Source organism: Bufo bufo, chromosome 1, assembly GCF_905171765.1.
Source record: "Bufo bufo chromosome 1, aBufBuf1.1, whole genome shotgun sequence".
Taxonomy (NCBI): Eukaryota; Metazoa; Chordata; class Amphibia; order Anura; family Bufonidae; genus Bufo; species Bufo bufo.
The window spans coordinates 445,143,857-445,163,799 of NC_053389.1; the positions used below are offsets into that span (position 1 = coordinate 445,143,857).

Genomic DNA, 19,943 nt, shown 5'->3' on the forward strand with positions numbered 1-19,943 from the left:
GCTGCCCTGCCCTATAAAAAACACACACCAGTTCTGGGTTTGCTTTTCACAAGAAGCATTGCCTGATGTGAATGATGCCTCGCACAATAGAGCTCTCAGAAGACCGACGATTAAGAATGGTTGACTTGCATAAAGCTGGAAAGGGTTATAAAAGTATCTCCAAAAGCCTTGAAGTTCATCAGTCCACGGTAAGACAAATTGTCTATAAATGGAGAAAGTTCAGCACTGCTGCTACTCTCCCTAGGAGTGGCCGTCCTGTAAAGACTGCAAGAGCACAGCTCAGACTGCTCAATGAGGTGAAGAAGAATCCTAGAGTGTCAGCTAAAGACTTACAAAAGTATCTGACATATGCTAACATCCCTGTTAGCGAATCTAGGATACGTAAAACACTAAACAAGAATGGATTTCATGGGAGGATATCACAGAGGAAGCCACTGCTGTCCAAAAAAAACATTGCTGCACGTTTAAAGTCTGGCAAAATATTCTGTGGACAGATGAAACCAAAGTTGAGTTGTTTGGAAGAAACACACAACACTATGTGTGGAAAAAAAGAGGCACAGCACACCAACATCAAAACTGTGAAGTATGGTGGTGGGGGCATCATGGTTTGGGGCTGCTTTGCTGCGTCAGGGCCTGGACGGATTGCTATTATCGAAGGAAAAATGAATTCCCAAGTTTATCAAGACATGTTGCAGGATTAAACTAAAACTTAAAGGATAACTGTCACATTTGGACCCAATTTTCATATATGTAGTTACTATTACCATGATATTCCAGAATCACTAACTATTATACTTACTTACCCCATATTTCAGAAGATTCAGCTATTAGCAACCAGTCTGCATAAAACTGCAATTTCACTATTCTGTTAAGATTCTGCCACTGCCCACAGCCCTGAGGCTAATCCCGCCTGCCCTCACTACCCACAATGCATTGAGCTCCTCGTGCACTAGCTTCTGCACCTCAACCAATGATTGCTCTCCACACTTAAACACACCCTCCTCCTCCTTCTATCACATACACTTTAGGAAGTGGCTGGATTGTGGAGCCTCAATTTAGCTTGGACACAGAAAACTAATGGTAATGGTCTCTATAAATGAAACCCAGGCTGCTGCATAGTATTTCCTATGGAGCCATAGCCTGTAATAGGCTCCATAGGAAATATGTGATTTTCTTTTATATTCCAAAGCTATTGGTTGAAAAAAAAAAGTATACAGTTCAAATCACCCCCCATTTTGCAAAAATGAAAAAAACAACAAACAAAAAAACATCATGGGTGTCGCAATGTTCGAAAACACCCGTACTATAAAAATATAAAAAAATATTCCCCATAAGGTAAACATAAAAATGACGTTTCTCCATTTTTGGACACTTAATTTCTTCATAAAAAATTAAATAAAAGGTGATTAAAAAGTCATACACACCCCTGAATGGTGAAAAGATCAGATTGCACCGCAAAAAAAGAGTCCCATACAGCTCCGTTCACATAATTAAAAAAAAGTTATAGGGGTCAAAATATTGCGACCAAAAATTAAAACAGATTTTCCACAGATCTCGCCCCCCCCCCTAAACAGTGCCATCCACAGATTCCCCCCCTAAACAGTGCCATCCACAGATTCCCCCCCTAAACAATGCCATCCACAGATCCCCCTTCCCTAAACAGTGCCATCCACAGATCCCCCTTCCCTAAACAGTGCCATCCACAGATCCCCCTTCCCTAAACCGTGTCATCCACAGATCCCCCCCCCTCCCCTAAACAGTGCCATCCACAGATCCCCCCCTCCCCTAAACAGTGCCATCCACAGATCCCCCCCTCCCCTAAACAGTGCCATCCACAGATCCCCCCCTCCCCTAAACAGTGCCATCCACAGATCCCCCCCCCTCCCATAAACAGTGCCATCCACAGATCCCCCCCTCCTCTAAACAGTGCCATCCACAGATCCCCCCCTCCTCTAAACAGTGCCATCCACAGATCCCCCCTCCTCTAAACAGTGCCATCCACAGATCCCCCCCCTCCTCTAAACACTGCCATCCACAGATCCCCCCCTCCTCTAAACAGTGCCATCCACAGATCCCCCCCTCCTCTAAACAGTGCCATCCACAGATCCCCCCCTCCTCTAAACAGTGCCATCCACAGATCCCCCCCTCCTCTAAACAGTGCCATCCACAGATCCCCCCCTCCCCTAAACAGTGCCATCCACAGATCCCCCCCCCTCCCCTAAACAGTGCCATCCACAGATTCCCCCCCTAAACAGTGCCATCCACAGATCCCCCCCTCCTCTAAACAGTGCCATCCACAGATCCCCCCCCTCCTCTAAACAGTGCCATTCACAGATCCCCCTCCTCTAAACAGTGCCATCCACAGATCCCCACCTCCTCTAAACAGTGCCATCCACAGATCCCCCCCCCCTTCCCCCAAACAGTGCCAATTGGAAGACGAATGAGCACAATTGGAAGACGGATGAGTCATAGCAACCTGATTTTAATTTTAGGTAAGAATAACATATAATAGGGACAGAAATGTGGTTTTTAGAAGTTATTTACTAAAGAGCCAAAACTTAAAACATGGCAAACAAGGTAATATTAATCACCAAAATCCAATATTGATTTTTTTTTTTTAAATGTGACAGTTATCCTTTAAGGTCATCTGTCCACCAGCTGAAGCTCAACAGAAGATGGGTGTTGCAACAGGACAACGACCCAAAGCATAGAAGTAAATCAGCAACAGAATGGCTTAAACAGAAGAAAATACGCCTTCTGGAGTGGCCCAGTCAGAGTCCTGACCTCAACCCGATTGATATGCTGTGGCATGACCTCAAGAAAGCGATTCACACCAGACATCCCAAGAATATTGCTGAACTGAAACTGCTCTGTAAAGAGGAATGATCAAGAATTACTCCTGACCGTTGTGCACGTCTGATCTGCAACTACAGATCTCAACTTGGTTGAAGTTATTGCTGCCAAAGGAGGTTCAACCAGTTATTAAATCATAGGGTTCACATACTTTTTCCACCTGCACTGTGAATGTTTACATGGCGTGTTCAATAAAAACATGATAACATTTAATTCTTTGTGTGTTATTAGTTTAAGCAGACTGTGATTGTCTATTGTTGTGACTTAGATGAAGATCAGATCACATTTTATGACCAATTTGTGCAGAAATCCATATCATTCCAAAGGGTTCACATTCTTTTTCTTGCAACTGTGTGTGTGTGTGTATATATATATATATATATATATATATATATATATATATTTCATTTTTTCCCTCATTTGTTTGTGTGGTTTACCCTTTAGGTTTTAAATAAAGTCATAACTGTGTACGCCGCTTTGTGCTGTGAAATTAAGAAACTAAAGTATGAGGTAAGTCATTTCTCTGCAATGACGCATCCTGTTTTCATTGGACAAAAATGCTTTGTGTTCTGCCAAAAAAAAACATTTTTTCTCCTTCCATTGAGGCTGCAGTAACTTGATCTTCCTGACACGGGGGTGTGAATGAAAGCTGTGGAATCATATAAACTCATATAAACTTATATAAACTCCAAGCTTGTTTTTAAAAATGAAACAGCCAGACAGTCGTCCACTGACAGTGACTGCACAGACAGCACTAAAACTCTTAGACTGTACACATAACAATGTATCATGAAATGCATTGGTTGTTTAAGAACTCGGGGCATACTGCTAAATAATGGCATAACTATATAGGAAGTTCCAAGTCTCATCCACTAAAGATGTATTTAAAGGGATCCGAGTTAAGTAAATGATAAGTCTTGGAAAGATATAAAAAAAATAAATAAAGTTAATTCACTGTTCCAGCACCACCGCGCCAATGGTCCTGGCCATGCTTTGTTTGCATGACTGCAGGGGTGGCATGTCCTCATACTGCAAGTCACCGCAGCAGCCAGTTAGTGTCCTCAGCAGTCTTGTGTTGCATACCTCTGAGGACACATGGAACATCATCACTGCAGCCAAAAACTTGATGTCTTGGCTACACTGGCGGGAGGATTGGAGGGGTGGCGCTGGAGTGAAGGCATTTTACCATTTATTGTTTGAGGTAGCGCAATAGATTTGCCTCTATAGAAGGGCTTCTGAAACAGTTTTTACTAGGGCTACATGAGCCAGATCAAATTAATGCCCGGTGACTCTCCACCATTGCCAAAAGTAATATTGGCAAATTAAACTCTAATTTGTTTCTTAAGGTCCATTATATAATTAAATGAATTATATTACTAAACAAGAGAGAAATTTCCCTCTGCAGCTGTGCCCCACCGCTCACCATTTCAGAAGCAGTGGTCAGCACTACTGTGTCAGTCTTGGGTACTTTTATGGCCAAAGATTGTATAGGAGTATCCACTTAAGTATCCATAATTTAGGATATTATTGTCATGTTGTAGGTTGGTCTTTTTTTTTAGAAGTCAGCATTTTATTCATATTTTATTCCTTCTGTAACAGGCAGAAACAAAATTCTATAATGGACTTTTATTCTATGGGGAAGGAGGTAAGCCATGCTTAAAAAAGCTCTTCTTCTGGATGTCAGGTGTATTTGGAGAATGTAGATGTCCTTGAGAATCATTGAAGTAGTGGCATAACCGTAACATGAATAAGCTATCTCTAGCATATGCCACCCGTATGTGTTCACTTGAAGCCCCCAACCATGAATGAGAACCATGCCACCATCTCTGTGAAGAATCGCTGGCCTTTTCAGCTTGGGTAGGATACTGACGCTCCTTAACCACCTCCGAACCGCCGTACGCAGCGACGCGTCCTGGAGGTGGTTGATTGATTCCGCCTGGACGCGCCGGCTCGTCCTCTAGCGAGACGCGAGATTTCCTGTGAACGCGCGCACACAGGCGCGCGCGTTCACAGGATCGGAAGGTAAGCGAGTGGATCTCGAGCCTGCCAGCGGCGATCGTTCGCTGGCAGGCTGGAGATGTGATTTTTTTAACCCCTAACAGGTATATTAGACGCTGTTTTGATAACAGCGTCTAATATACCTGCTACCTGGTCCTCTGGTGGTCCCTTTTGTTTGGATCGACCACCAGAGGACACAGATAGCTCAGCAATATGTAGCACCACACTACACTACACCCCCCCCCCCGTCACTTATTAACCCCTTATTAGCCCCTGATCACCCCATATAGACTCCCTGATCACCCCCCTGTCATTGATTACCCCCCTGTAAAGCTCCATTCAGACGTCCGCATGATTTTTACGGATCCACTGATAGATGGATCGAATCCGCAAAACGCATCCGGACGTCTGAATGGAGCCTTACAGGGGCGTGATCAATAACTGTGGGGATCACCCCATATAGACTCCCTGATCACCCCCTGTCATTGATTACCCCTCTGTCATTGATCACACCCCTGTAAAGCTCCATTCAGACGTCCGCATGATTTTTACGGATCCACTGATAGATGGATCGGATCCGCAAAACGCATACGGACGTCTGAATGGAGCCTTATAGGGGGGTGATCAATGACAGGGGGGTGATCACACCATATAGACTCTCTGATCACCCCCATGTCATTGATCACCCCCCTGTAAGGCTCCATTCAGACATTTTTTTTGGCCCAAGTTAGCGGAAATATATATATTTTTTTTTTACAAAGTCTCATATTCCACTAACTTGTGTCAAAAAATAAAATCTCACATGAACTCACCATACCCCTCACGGAATCCAAATGCGTAAAATTTTTTAGACATTTATATTCCAGACTTCTTCTCACGCTTTAGGGCCCCTAGAATGCCAGGGCAGTATAAATACCCCACATGTGACCCCATTTCGGAAAGAAGACACCCCAAGGTATTCCGTGAGGGGCATATTGAGTCCATGAAAGATTGAAATTTTTGTCCCAAGTTAGCGGAAAGGGAGACTTTGTGAGAAAAAAATAAAAAATATCAATTTCTGCTAATTTGTGCCAAAAAAAAAAAATTTCTATGAACTTGCCATGCCCCTCATTGAATACCTTGGGGTGTCTTCTTTCCAAAATGGGGTCACATGTGGGGTATTTATACTGCCCTGGCATTCTAGGATCTGGGATCCAAATGTCTAAAAATGCCCTCATAAAATGAATGTGGGCCCCTTTGCGCATCTAGGCTGCAAAAAAGTGTCACATGTGGTATCGCCGTACTCAGGAGAAGTTGGGCAATGTGTTTTGGGGTGTCAATTTACATATACCCATGCTGGGTGAGATAAATATCTTGGTCAAATGCCAACTTTGTATAAAAAAATGGGAAAAGTTGTCTTTTGCCGAGATATTTCTCTCACCCAGCATGAGTATATGTAAAAAGACACCCCAAAACACATTGCCCAACTTCTCCTGAATACGGCGATACCACATGTGTGACACTTTTTTGCAGCCTAGGTGGGCAAAGGGGCCCACATTCCAAAGAGCACCTTTAGGATTTCACAGGTCATTTACCTACTTACCACACATTAGGGCCCCTGGAAAATGCCAGGGCAGTATAACTACCCCACAAGTGACCCCATTTTGGAAAGAAGACACCCCAATGTATTCGCTGATGGGCATAGTGAGTTCATGGAAGTTTTTATTTTTTGTCACAAGTTAGTGGAATATGAGACTTTGTAAGAAAAAATAAAATAAGAAAAAACATCATTTTCCGCTAACTTGTGACAAAAAATAAAAAGTTCTATGAACTCACTATGCCCATCAGCGAATACCTTAGGGTGTCTACTTTCCGAAATGGGGTCATTTGTGGGGTGTTTGTACTGTCTGGGCATTGTAGAACCTCAGGAAACATGACAGGTGCTCAGAAAGTCTCATATTCCACTAACTTGTGACAAAAAATAAAACTTCCATGAACTCACTATGCCCATCACAAAATACCTTGGGGTGTCTTCTTTCCAAAATGGGGTCACTTGTGGGTAGTTATACTGCCCTGGCATTCTAGGGGCCCAAATGTGTGGTAAGAAGTTTGAAATCAAAATGTGTAAAAAATGACCGGTGAAATCCGAAAGGTGCTCTTTGGAATATGGGCCCCTTTGCCCACCTAGGCTGCAAAAAAGTGTCACACATGTGGTATCTCCGTACTCAGGAGAAGTTGGGGAATGTGTTTTGGGGTGTCATTTTACATATACCCATGCTGGGTGACAGAAATATCTTGGCAAAAGACAACTTTTCCCATTTTTTTTATACAAAGTTGGCATTTGACCAAGATATTTCTCTCACCCAGCATGGGTATATGTAAAATGACACCCCAAAACACATTCCCCAACTTCTCCTGAATACGGAGATACCAGATGTGTGACACTTTTTTGCAGCCTAGGTGGGCAAAGGGGCCCACATTCCAAAGAGAACCTTTTGGATTTCACCGGCCATTTTTTACAGAATTTGATTTCAAACTCCTTACCACACATTTGGGCCCCTAGAATGCCAGGGCAGTATAACTACCCCACAAGTGACCCCATTTTGGAAAGAAGACACCCCAAGGTATTCGCTGATGGGCATAGTGAGTTCATGGAAGTTTTTATTTTTTGTCACAAGTTAGTGGAATATGAGACTTTGTAAGAAAAAATAAAATTAAAAAAATCATCATTTTCCGCTAACTTGTGACAAAAAATAAAAAGTTCTATGAACTCACTATGCCCATCAGCGAATACCTTAGGGTGTCTACTTTCCGAAATGGGGTCATTTGTGGGGTGTTTGTACTGTCTGGGCATTGTAGAACCTCAGGAAACATGACAGGTGCTCAGAAAGTCAGAGCTGCTTCAAAAAGCGGAAATTCACATTTTTGTACCATAGATTGTAAACGCTCTAACTTTTACCCAAACCATTTTTTTTTTACCCAAACATTTTTTTTTTATCAAAGACATGTAGAACAATAAATTTAGAGCAAAATTTATATATGGATGTCGTTTTTTTTGCAAAATTTTACAACTGAAAGTGAAAAATGACATTTTTTTGCAAAAAAATTGTTAAATTTCGATTAATAACAAAAAAGTAAAAATGATAGCAGCAATGAAATACCACCAAATGAAAGCTCTATTAGTTAGAAGAAAAGGAGGTAAAATTCATTTGGGTGGTAAGTTGCATGACCGAGCAATAAACGGTGAAAGTAGTGTAGGTCAGAAGTGTAAAAAGTGGCCTGGTCTTTCAGGGTGTTTAAGCTATGGGGGCTGAGGTGGTTAAATAAATCAGTCCTGTATGGCGGTTTATTGAAAACAGAAACTGCAACATATAATTAACTCTTATTAAAAAAAACACATAACCATAATATAGAAAATGGAGTTTCAGAAATCCATTACTTAATGGAAATTCGTAGGCTCAGCAATCACCAAATATACAGACTGTGGCAATACAGATACAAAGGCAGCATATGCGTTAAGGAATTAAAACATTCGCCATTAAATCGCTGTATGTTAAAGAGGGTCAGAGGCGAGGCACACCAAGGACCCCACACCCACTGAAATTTGTCAGGGTGCTCATAGTTTTTATAAACTACTGTCATATTGGAAGTATATTATTCACTCCTCCATAGAGAGAAGGAAGGAGGCCTCTGAACCATCCACCTCATGACAATGGCTTTCCTAGCAATAATTATAGTGCCTTGAAGGAAATTCCATTCATAATGAGACCATGTATCTTCCAGTATAATACCAAGAAGATAAACCTCAGGATTTTGAGGAGCCTGTCTTCCCAAGACATCTGTCAACAGTTTTATTACCTCTTTCTAAAAGGACTAAGTATGAAGGCATAGCCACATAGGATGGTCAAAGTCAGCTTACACAGCAGCACATCTTTGGAAATCAGTAGATAGACTTCTACTTATATGAAATAGGTGCACAGGGATCTGTTGGACACCGGTGGATAATACATATTGGATCTTATCAGCGTCTAGAGATGCGGTTAACTGAGATTGTTGTGCTGTTTGCCAATCTTCTCGGGAGAGAGTAGGAATCAGGTTCCTCCATTTAGACTCAGAAATTCTAGGCTTTTTATCAGTTAAGCAGACAGCAGGCGGGTGTATATGAATGATACCAATCCATTCGAACCCTGAGAGCTATTCCTATCAGAGGATAAGAGGAAATGTCTCTAAATGGGTAGTGGGGGAAGTGAGAAAGGAAAGGGTGATGAAACTTCAAACATCTAAAAACATCTTCGTGAGCTACAGGAATCTTTTCAAGTCCCTAACTGTCTTAAGGAAGCCACCAGAGTTAGATACTGGATTAACAGTGTGCAGTTCTAGAGATATCCTATACCTTAACTAGATGAGAGAGCCCGAGTGTTTTGGCTGTATGTGCAGAGAAATGGGAAACTACTTTAGTATGGGACCAGACTTGCTCAGCCAGCCCAATAATCAGTAGGAGATGATGGGGCCTGTAGTCGCCGGGTTCTAGTACAGGACACAAAAATAAGGCTAAAAGGTGCTGACAATTGGGTAAGGGGAAATTAAAAACCCACTTAGTAATAAATCAGACAAGGGAGGTCCAGCCAGCATTTTGGGTCTCTGGAGTGCGGCATGTTTCAGTTTAGGCCTACCCGATCCCCATATAAATAAGGAAAAGAAAAAGTTAAAGTGTAACTGTCATTCTTATTTTATTTTTGTAATGTGTAAAGGCAGTGATGCTGACAATTTTTGTAATTATACTTTTAATTACTGAAATCATACATTTCTATTAGAAAAATAGCTGTAAAGTGGCCCATTTTGAGCCTTAGCAACGCTCCTCTGTCTTCTGTTTACATAACACAGTCAGTGTTAGCAAGTCTCCACTGTTATGTAACAGAAGACAGAGGAGCGCTGCATAACAAAAATGGTTAACATCATTGCCCCTATACATTACACAAATAAAAAAAGATTGATGGTTACACTTTAACTAATGAAGAAAAACTGTTTCTGCATGCTCCAGTATATATACCATGCAATTTGTTTTTAATGGTTGTGAGGGCAGAAGAGAACAATGTGCTTTATTATTGAATAGTAAATGCTGTCATATTTCTGATTCCTTTACAGCTCCAGAATCAAGTATTGTGGAGGGCGATTCCCAAATACAAATGGGAAGGTTTGTCTCATTCCTACAGGTAAACTTTTAGCTGTTTTTTGCACACCTCAGTTTAACGGCTGTAACTTTTATTTTATTTATTTGTTGGGATAGCAACGTGATTCTTTTTGCATTTTTGGGGAATAATTCACGTTTCTTTTCATATCATTTTTCACACATTGATACTTTTTTGGGTAGAATTTTAGGCTTATAAATTGAAATAAATAGTAAAACTACACTTTTTCACCCTTTTTTAGTATTTTTTTCATTCTACCCTAAAATAAACCCTTTATTTGCGTTTATCATGGTGGACTGTACATTTTTATGTATTAAGGGGGACATTTATGAAGGCTGGTACTCTAGTATTGTGGCGTTAAAGGGAAACTGTCATCAACTTTATGCTGACATCACTGAGGGCAGCATAAAATAGTGACAGAAATGCTGATTTCAGTGGTGTGCAACATCATAATCATTGCAGCCCAGGCCTTGAAAAGAGTCAAATCTACCTGAGAAGAGTCATGGTTATTCCTAATCTCCTGCTCTCTCACCCGTCTGCTGATGATTGGCAGTTCTCTCCTAGAGAGAAAGGGAGAAAACTAGGTAGAAGACTGTCAGTCACCAGCAGGTGTGTGGGAGAGCAGGAATTCATAAATAACCAGGACTCTTCTCAGGTGGTCGTGACTCTTTTCCAGGCCCAGTCTGCCATGATTGTGATGTTGGTTCTCGGGAACCACTTATGACTATAATGGGGACGGGGGCGGAGCTACGGCGCAGCACGGCAGTGCACGGCGAAAGCCGCCGGACTAAAAAGTCCTGCATGTCAGACTTTTTAGTCCGGCGGCTTTCGCCGTGCACCGCCGTGCAGCGCCGGAGCTCTGCCCCCGTCCCCATTATAGTCAATGGGGACGGAGCGGCGAAATAGCGGCAGGACGGATCTGACATGGTGAACAGCATGTCGGATCCGTCCTGCCGCAAGTGTGAAAGTACCCTTAGTCTGCTTCGAAAGATAGATCACTTTTAAGGTGAATTTATGATGTGCGACACTGACAAATGTCACAAAATGTTGCAGCCAGTCACAAAGTACATCAAACAAACCCTTAGGGGTTTTAGACGGCTTAATAAAGCCCCTTCTCTGGCGGTGGATTGAAACTCCACATAACTTCAATGCATCCAGTGCCGCTTCTAAATGTAATCCATCTTCCTAGCTGGCTTACATTTAGACCATTTTCTACGCCTAAACCAGGCATAGAAAATGATGAATGAGACAGGCCTACATGCCTGCCCACGCCACGCCCACTTTTTTTTATATTTTTTTAGACCTGGCGTGAGCCAGGAAAAGTCACAGATATAATATATAGATGTATTTCAGGTTAATAAATGACCCCCTTGGTATACAATCACTTAAAAAAAAAATATATAATAAAAAAAAAATTTGCATTACACATCTGCCGAAATGATTAAAACCCATGAACTATCTTCATTTAGCACCACAGGATAGGTCATCAATATCTGATCAGAGGGGGATCGGCACCCCTGCAGATCAGCTTTTTGAAGAGGAGTCCTCTTCACTACTCTACACGACGTGTCCTGAGGAAAGGTGGCGTACTTTAATTACAAGTCCGAGACGATAGGGCTGCCTCCTCTTCAAACAGCTGATTGACGACAGTGACAACACCAGCATCCAAGAACACGTTACATGATCAGACAAGTAGAGGCAGCGCGAATGCCTCTATTTTACACACAGTGCACACATTGAGCAATGTCATACAAGGAAAAAAAAGAGAAGATTTAAGCAGTGAAAACTGTTGTGCTATTCCTTTATTATTCCTGTTAGACGTTTATGAATGAATTGCTAGCAGTCTGCGATAAAGGTATTGATAGGTGTAACGAGTTGGGGATGTGTCCTTGCCCAGTCTGACACCATTCAGTCAGTGCAGCCCATGTCAGACAGGGACAGGGACAAACCCCCAACTGATAACACCCATCTGGACCTTCATTGCCCACTGCCGGCAATTCATTCATACACTTTTAGCAGGAATAATGAAGGTATATCACAACATTATTGTTATTCACTACTGTATATAGCAGGGATGGTCAACCTGAGGCTCTCCAGCTGTTATAATACTTCAACTCCCAGCATGCCCAGACTGCCTACAGCTATCAGCCTACGGCAGGGCATGGTGGGAGTTGTAGTTTTACAACAGCTGGAGAGCCGCCGGTTGGCCATCCCTGGTATATAGTAAAATTTATTTAAATGGTTATTCCATCTTTTGTGTTTGGATTATAAGGGAAGGAAAGATTTATATATTTTGTATATCCACTCCCTGGTTGGCTGGTGTGTTTCCAGGCTAACTTCCAAAAGTCCCTCTTGATATTAGATTTTCAGTTGGCTTGTTTTAGACTGTTTAGGCCCCTTGCAGACGAGCATGAGCGGATGAGGTCCGGATGTGTTCAGTAAAAACTGCGATTTCGCAAGCAAGTTTATTCAGTTTTGTCTGCGATCGCGTTCAGTTTTTACCGCGCGGGTACAATGTGATTTTAATGTGTTTTGCACGTGTGTGATAAAAAACTGTTACTGTTACAAACAACATCTCATAGCAACCATCAGTGAAAATTGCATAGCATCCGCACTTGCTTGCGGATGCTATGCGATTTTCATGCAGCCCCGTTCACTTCTATGGGGCCAGCGTTGGGTGAAAACAAACGCTCATGTACACAGACCCATTGAAATGAATGTGTCCGGATTCCGTGCGGGCGCAATGTGTTCGCATCACGTATTGCACCCGCGCGGAATACTCGCTCGTGTGAAAGGGGCCTTAAGGGTCCATTCACATGTCCGTAGAATGGGTCCGCATCGGAACGGGTGCGGACACATTCATTCTCTACGGGGCAGGAATGGATGCGGACAGCACACAGTGTGCTATCCGCATTTCCGGAGCGCTCCCCCGATCTTCCGGTCCGCGGCTCCAGAAAAGAATTGTGAACAAGAATAGGCAGTTCTGTGGGGGTGACGGCCGGGTGTATTGCGGATCCGCAATACACTACGGACGTGTTGATGGACCCTGAAGGGTGTTTCTCTACCTTTCCAAGGATCTGGTTACTTCATGTCCTGTTGAGTTCTACTCTCTTTGCATGCAATATCACATAAATTAACATTGTGTAAAGTGGAGTTGAAAATGTGTTTTCCTCTCTTACTCCTTCATGTAAATTATCTGTTTTCTGTCCAGGAGCTGGCCTGTTTTGTTACTAGGTGCTATGAGGTGGTGATGAATGTTGTACATCAGTTGGCTGCCCTGTATACTAGCAACAGGTAAAATTCACTTTATTTTTTTTACATGCGGATTTCACCATTTGCATTGAAAAGAGGAAAACCTGCTTCAGTCCCGCTATGTGCCGGGCACAGTCTACAATCTGCATATCAGAATGGTATTCTTAATCCCATGGACACACATACTTTTTAGATATTTTTTTTTATATGGAATGCACATGGAAAATCTGAAAGTGGCCTATTGCATTCACATTCCCTTTAAAAAAAGAAACGATCTAATGACTCATTACCATTATTATTTTACAGGAATGAATCCAAGATCATGGAGACTTCTGGTGTTCATTTCCTGGTGAGATACTTGTCTGTAGTTTAAGGTTTAACCCCTTCATGTCCAGACCTGTTTGGGCTTTAAGGACCAAGCATTTTTTTTTCTGCTTTTTATTAGGGATATAGATTTTTTTTTTTTAGAGCTGATACCGATAATCTGTGAACTTTCAGGCTGATAGCCGATAATTTATACTAATATTTTATATCTCATAATATATATTATATTAGTTGGTAGTCACTGAGGTGGTGGAAATTTACATTTGGCACTAGTATATTATACATGTAAATTATAAATTAATAAAGCCCTTAGTTGGTAGTCAATTTATAATTTACATTTATAATATACTAGTGCCAAATGCAAATTTCCACCCCCCCCTCCTCACTGACTTTATTAACCCCTATCAGACCTCAGATCAGACCTTTATTAACCCCTATCAGACCTCAGATTAATAAAATAAAAAACTCCCCACCTCTCCTGCGCCGCAGTTCCTCTTCATCTCCGGGTACGGCATCTCGCTCCCCTGTGTTCTCCCGTCCGCACTGCACTGTCACCTGACAGCGTGCAGCGTCAGGTCATAGTGTTCACACTACGTCCTGACACTGTACGGGTTCAGGACAGTGCAGCGCGGGCCCCATCAAAGAAGACCAGGGAGGGTGAGTATCGGAAGTGCTTGCTGCGCTTCTTCACTACTCCCTGCACCCGATGCATACCAGTGCACTAGTATTCGCTTTACACGCATTATCGGTATATCGGCAAGGTTAGATGCCGATACTGATAATGTAAAATATCCTGAATATCGGCCGATAATATCGGTACTTCCGATAATCGGCCAATCCCTACTTTTTATTGTCCTGTTCTACCAATCAAAACTTTTTTATTTTTCTGCAGCGTAGCTGTAAGGGTATGCTTTTGTAGGATATGTTGTATTTTTCCAGTCAGAATCTGAGTCTTCTCTAATCCTGGTCATTGAAGCAGGAGCTTGGCTGTGTGATGCAGCTGTGATCCTGCTGCTGCTTGTGCGGGCACAGTGAACGTGCCCATGCAGTCAGTGCGCCATACCAGTACGTTTTTGGCCTTTTAGGGCTCTTGCCAACACCATATTATTAAGGCATTAGTTGTCAGACCCCAAAACCAACTTTTAGTTATGGCTAGGAAAGTGCTTACCGTAAAGAATAAAGGCACTCGCCTATGCACTGCCGCACTGTTCCAGTGCTGACTGACCAGCAGTGTGACATCCCGTCCGACAGGAGCCTTGGCGCTGGAATAGTACACGTTGAATAGGTGAGCACCTTTTCTCTTCTGGTATTCCTGGAGTTTATATATTTACAGCCTATCCTCACGATAGGCCATCAATATCTGACACCCCACATCTTAGTAGCTTCTAACTACTCCGTCCAATTTTCGTGGGAGGATCTGGTTACTGCAGTGGGTGGAGTACGGAAACTAGCCAAAAAGCTGACGCTCCACTGTTTCTGTACCTCTCATAACAGTGAATAGGAGCATCACAAACAGGGGAGTTACAGAAACACTGTAACTTGCTGCGCTGTTTGCATGGCTCTGTTCAATGCAACAGAAACCGCAGGGCACCAACCATGAAAGGCCAAGATGGGAATAACCTTTTAAACACATTCCTCGCTCTAATATTGCAAATCAAAGGCCAGTGCCTATATAACATAGACACCTATGTATTAAACCACAGGACGGGGTACTCATAAATATGTCAACCAAAAAAGACCCAATCATAAAAACTACTCCTCAACTGCAAGAAAAAGCAATATATTTATTGAATAGAAAAATATATTCTAAGCACTGGCTGTAACAGCCCTACAAATAACATTGCTTTGTGCTATATGTATTTGTGCCAGTGCTTTTAATATATTTTTTCTATTCAGTAGTCTTTATGATTGGGTTTTTTGGGTACCATCTAACTAATGTTGTTTATTGAGTTGCAGGGGTTAATATGTATTTCTTTTTTACGGTTTAACGTTTGTGGGCCTTTACTAATATCTGTGTTCCCGCTCTGTAGACAATGTATGAGCACCTGGGTGAGCTGCTTACTGTTCTGTTAACCTTGGATGAAATCATTGAAAACCACGCCATCTGAAGGATCACTGACGATGTATAAAAGGTGTGGTGTTTCAGGGATGTATCCTAGAGAAAATTGCCAACCGTCTGTAAATTCTTGGACAAGTCCGTTAAAACTAGTTGACTTGTTTCCAGGTTCGTGAAAAAAGATATTTACAGTGCAGACTATCGCCTTTTTCAGAACCAGAAAGTCTGTCTTCATAAACCTTTTAAGGCTACTTTCACATTAGCGTTTTATGCGGATCTGTCATGGATCTGCAAAAACACTTCCATTACAATAATACAACTGCATGCATCCGTCATGAACTGATCCGGTGTATTTATGTTTTCTGTAGCCATGACGGATCCTTCATGAACACCATTAAGGCTGGGTTCAGACCTGAGCGTCTTTGATATGCGCGTTTAACGCGCGTTTTTGACGAGCGTTTTTTGCAATAGTAAACGCGCGTTTGACGCGCGTTTGTGTGATTGACTGCAATGTCCTATGGCCACAAACGCGCGTCAAAACGCCCCAAAGAAGCTCAAGTACTTGTTTGAGCGTAGGGCGTTTTACAGCGCGTTTTTCAGCGCTGTAAAACGCTCAAGTGAGAACCAGGGCCATAGGGAAGCATTGGTTTTCATGTGTTGAGCGTTTTACAGCGCTGAAAAACGCGCTGTAAAACGCTCAAGTGTGAACCCAGCCTTAAAGTCAATGGGGGACGGATTAATTTTCTATTGTGTCAGAGAAAACGGTACCGTCCCCATTGACTTACATTATGTGGCAGGACGGATCCGTTTGGCTCCGCTTCGTCAGGCGGACAGCAAAATGCTGCAAGCAGTGTTTTGGTGTCCGCCTACAAAGCGGAATGGAGGCGGAACGGAGGCAAACCGATGCATTCTGAGCGGATCCTTTTCCATTCAGAATGCATTAGGGCAAAACTGATCCGTTTTGGACCGCTTGTGAGAGCCCTGAACGGATCTCACAAACGAAACGCCAGTGTGAAAGTAGCCTTAGTCATTAGCTCATCCTACACTGGAAAGGCTGTCTAGCTGGTTTTGTAACGGCTCCTCACTGGACTAAATATATCCTGCGCAACACATATGCTGTTATATCACATCCCCCAAATACCACTATTTATAAAAACAGCCTTATTCTAAAGTTATTAGCCCACCATTGTGCCCTGTGGTAAATCAGTTTCCATTTCAGTTGCTGTTGGTTACGTCCTATAGTGAAGCCTTGTAATACAGGACGCACATGCTCACAGCGCTTCTTTTCCTTCCCCGAAATAACCACTCCTCTATGCGCAGTGTCAGTTATGGATGGATACAGACAGGCAGATAAATAGATAATAGACTAATAGATAAACATAAGGATGATTTGTCTTAAACAAATGATGGACATTAGCGCAAGTTGTGTCTGGTATGAATCCAGTTACACAGAGCATTTTGAATATGTGGAAGTAGAAAATGAATGGTTAGTGTCACATGTCCTTCTGATGTCAGGACACATCTCACTGCCCTAAGGTATGATGGGACAGAAGACGCATGACAAACCAGGAAGTAAGATTCAAGCATGGGGGATAAGAGAAAACTGCCAATTTGAAAAAAACTATCCAAGGAGGAATGGGAGCTAGAGTACTTGATGAAAATACATTTTAGGGTCCATTCACACATCCGTATGTGTTTTGTGGATCCGCGGATCTGCAAAACACGGACACCGGCATTGTGCGATCCGCATTTTGCGGACCGCACAGCGCCGGCACGCTATTAGAAAATGCCTAATCTTGTCCGCAATTGCGGACAAGAATAGGGCATGTTCTATTTTTTTCGGGAACGGAATTGTGGACCCGGAAGTGCAGATCCGCATTTCCGTATCCGGACAGCACATAGTGTGGCCCCATAGAAATGAATGGGTCCGTAATTCCGTTCTGCAAAATGCGGAACAGAATTGCGGACGTGTGAATGGACCCTTAGAGTGAATAGTACTTTAGCAGAACCTCTTTAATGTATATTCATTTAGAATTGTTTTAGGCATCTTACACATTATGCAGAAGTCTGTCACTATTTTTTTAACTTTGATTTATGTAAGATGCTGATTTTATTCCATTAGCACAACTCTTTATTAAATGCATCCATTTATCCTGAAGGTTATTAAAGTCGGTGCATCATAACCCAGGAAAGTTTGGGATTCAAGAAGACAAACTAAAACCCTTTGAAAAGCTGCTTTTAAAACTTGAAAGCCAGTTACTTGACGGCATGCTGTTCCAGGTACTGTGACAAGAAAACCCGGAGCTATGTGATGTAGATATTATGGGTATTCTGATAACAAGTTCTCTACTATCCACTGGATTGGAGTTAACTGTTAGATTGGTGGGGGTCTGACTGCTAGGACCCCTATTGATCACGAGAACGGAGGTCCCATGTCCCGCTGTTTGAACGGAGCAACAGTCAAGCATGTGCATTACCACTGTATTCAGAGTCTGTTGAACTGCCGGAGATAGCTGAACAGTCCCATAGAGTTTCGAGTGTATGGCAGAATGTATGCCTGATCGCCGCTCCATTCTCGGTCCTCATTCTCGTTGGGGTGGTCTAAGTGAATATTTTGTGAATTGAATATTTCATCGCTGGGCAGTTAACATATTTCCTTCTGATTTCCAGCTTGTGTTGAACAGCAGTTTGACTCCACAAATGGCGTGTAAGTGTCTCAAAGAACGGGACTTTTGCTGAAGATTTTGCACATAATATTCGAGCAATATTTTCGAATGTAGAATCAAAACTTGGTCCGTCCATTTTTTAGCATTCATACAGTTTGTCAGCCTCTTGTGTGAACATTCACTGATGTGTGTTCTGTCATTTCTAGGAGAAGCCTCTGAAATTGATCAGCGGGAGAGATATGTGGGACTGTGTGGACTGTTTGTCCTTTACTTCCACATCTTTCGCACAGTGGACAAGAAATTTTATAAAATCTCTCCTTAGATGTGTGTAAGAAGGTACACTCTCAGTTACTGCATCATATTTACTTAGGTGGGTGGGGGGGGGTTAAGTAATAGTTTTGTGTGGTGTTATAGGTAATTTTCCATGTCACTATCTATATTAAAAAGAATCCTAAAACACTGCAGTTTTTGCACTGGTCACTAAAGGTAGCCATATACATTAGTCTATTAGTCGATTTCACCAAAACGAACGTTCGCCCGGTGAAATTTAACACGAATAATCGGGTTTAGCCGACTGATGACAGACCATTATCGTTTGAAAGAAATGGGCAAGTTTAATATTTACTTACTCTAGTCAGAGGAAAGATCTTTCTTGCAAATAAATATAGTTCGTGGACGAAAGATCTTTTCTTTAAAGAACGTCCCAGAAGGATCTTTCGTCCATCGTCTGGTTTCATTGAATGTGTATGGGCGTCTGAACAGTAGTAGCGGCCAATGGTTGACTAAAATGTGTGAGGTTATGTCTGAGAAATGGTCGTTCAACAGATGGTTGTTGAACTGTGAACCAACTTCTACCTCATGTGTATGGCCACTTTAAGCCTAATAATAGGCGCTACTTCTTGGTCTGTATATATATTTTTTTGCAATGGCAGGTTTATCGCCTACATATAGATGACCCAGGATACATCATTCAGAATGGGTAATTGTCAAAGCTTATCTTCTCCCTCCTGACCTCTACACAGGTCAAGAGCATGACTAGAAAGCTCATCCATAGTAGTCAATGAAGTCCCTTCCTGACCATTGTGCCTAATCAAAGCTTATCTTCTCCCTCCTGACCTCTGCACAGGTCAAGAGCATGACTAGAAAACTCAATGAAGTCCCTTCCTGACCATTGTGCCTAAGGCCCATGTAGCTGCCGTAAAGCATATCTCTAAATGCTCAGGCAAGATGGCAGCCTCTATAATCATGTTCAGAAAACAGAATAAATAAATCTGTGATAAAAAAAAACAGATTAGAAGAATTGGATATCTGGTCTTAACTAGCTGAAAAAAAATTAAGATTTCTGCATATGTGGATGAAAAATGTTGGGGAACCAGATCTCTGGAATGGATGTACCATAATTCCAGCAGAGTGCACCAGGTATGATTTCCAATGTATAGTCAGATTTTAGTCTAGGACTGTAAGGTTCCACCAGTAGTGAACCTCAATAAATACACCAGTAAGTAGCTTTAATAGCTGTACTATCAGCATTGTTCCTTCCAATGAGAGGATTTCTAACCCCTCACCTTTATTCCTGGATTCTGTTAGCACACTACAACCTGTGGACTCATTATGGTCTTTTCTCTG

At 42.2% G+C, this 19,943-nt stretch overlaps 1 protein-coding gene across 1 annotated transcript in view; it reads left to right on the forward strand.

Annotated features, from left to right (window-relative positions):
- The window catches only part of WASHC4 (WASH complex subunit 4), a 119,250-nt gene that overhangs the window by 12,464 nt on the left and 86,843 nt on the right, over nucleotides 1-19,943 (forward strand). The window contains 12 exon segments of the mRNA XM_040408075.1: nucleotides 3,298-3,363; nucleotides 4,453-4,498; nucleotides 9,976-10,043; nucleotides 13,231-13,313; nucleotides 13,578-13,620; nucleotides 15,626-15,699; nucleotides 15,701-15,727; nucleotides 17,811-17,932; nucleotides 18,322-18,354; nucleotides 18,357-18,443; nucleotides 18,524-18,627; nucleotides 18,630-18,653. Of these exon segments, the coding sequence (XP_040264009.1) occupies nucleotides 3,298-3,363; nucleotides 4,453-4,498; nucleotides 9,976-10,043; nucleotides 13,231-13,313; nucleotides 13,578-13,620; nucleotides 15,626-15,699; nucleotides 15,701-15,727; nucleotides 17,811-17,932; nucleotides 18,322-18,354; nucleotides 18,357-18,443; nucleotides 18,524-18,627; nucleotides 18,630-18,653 (777 nt within the window).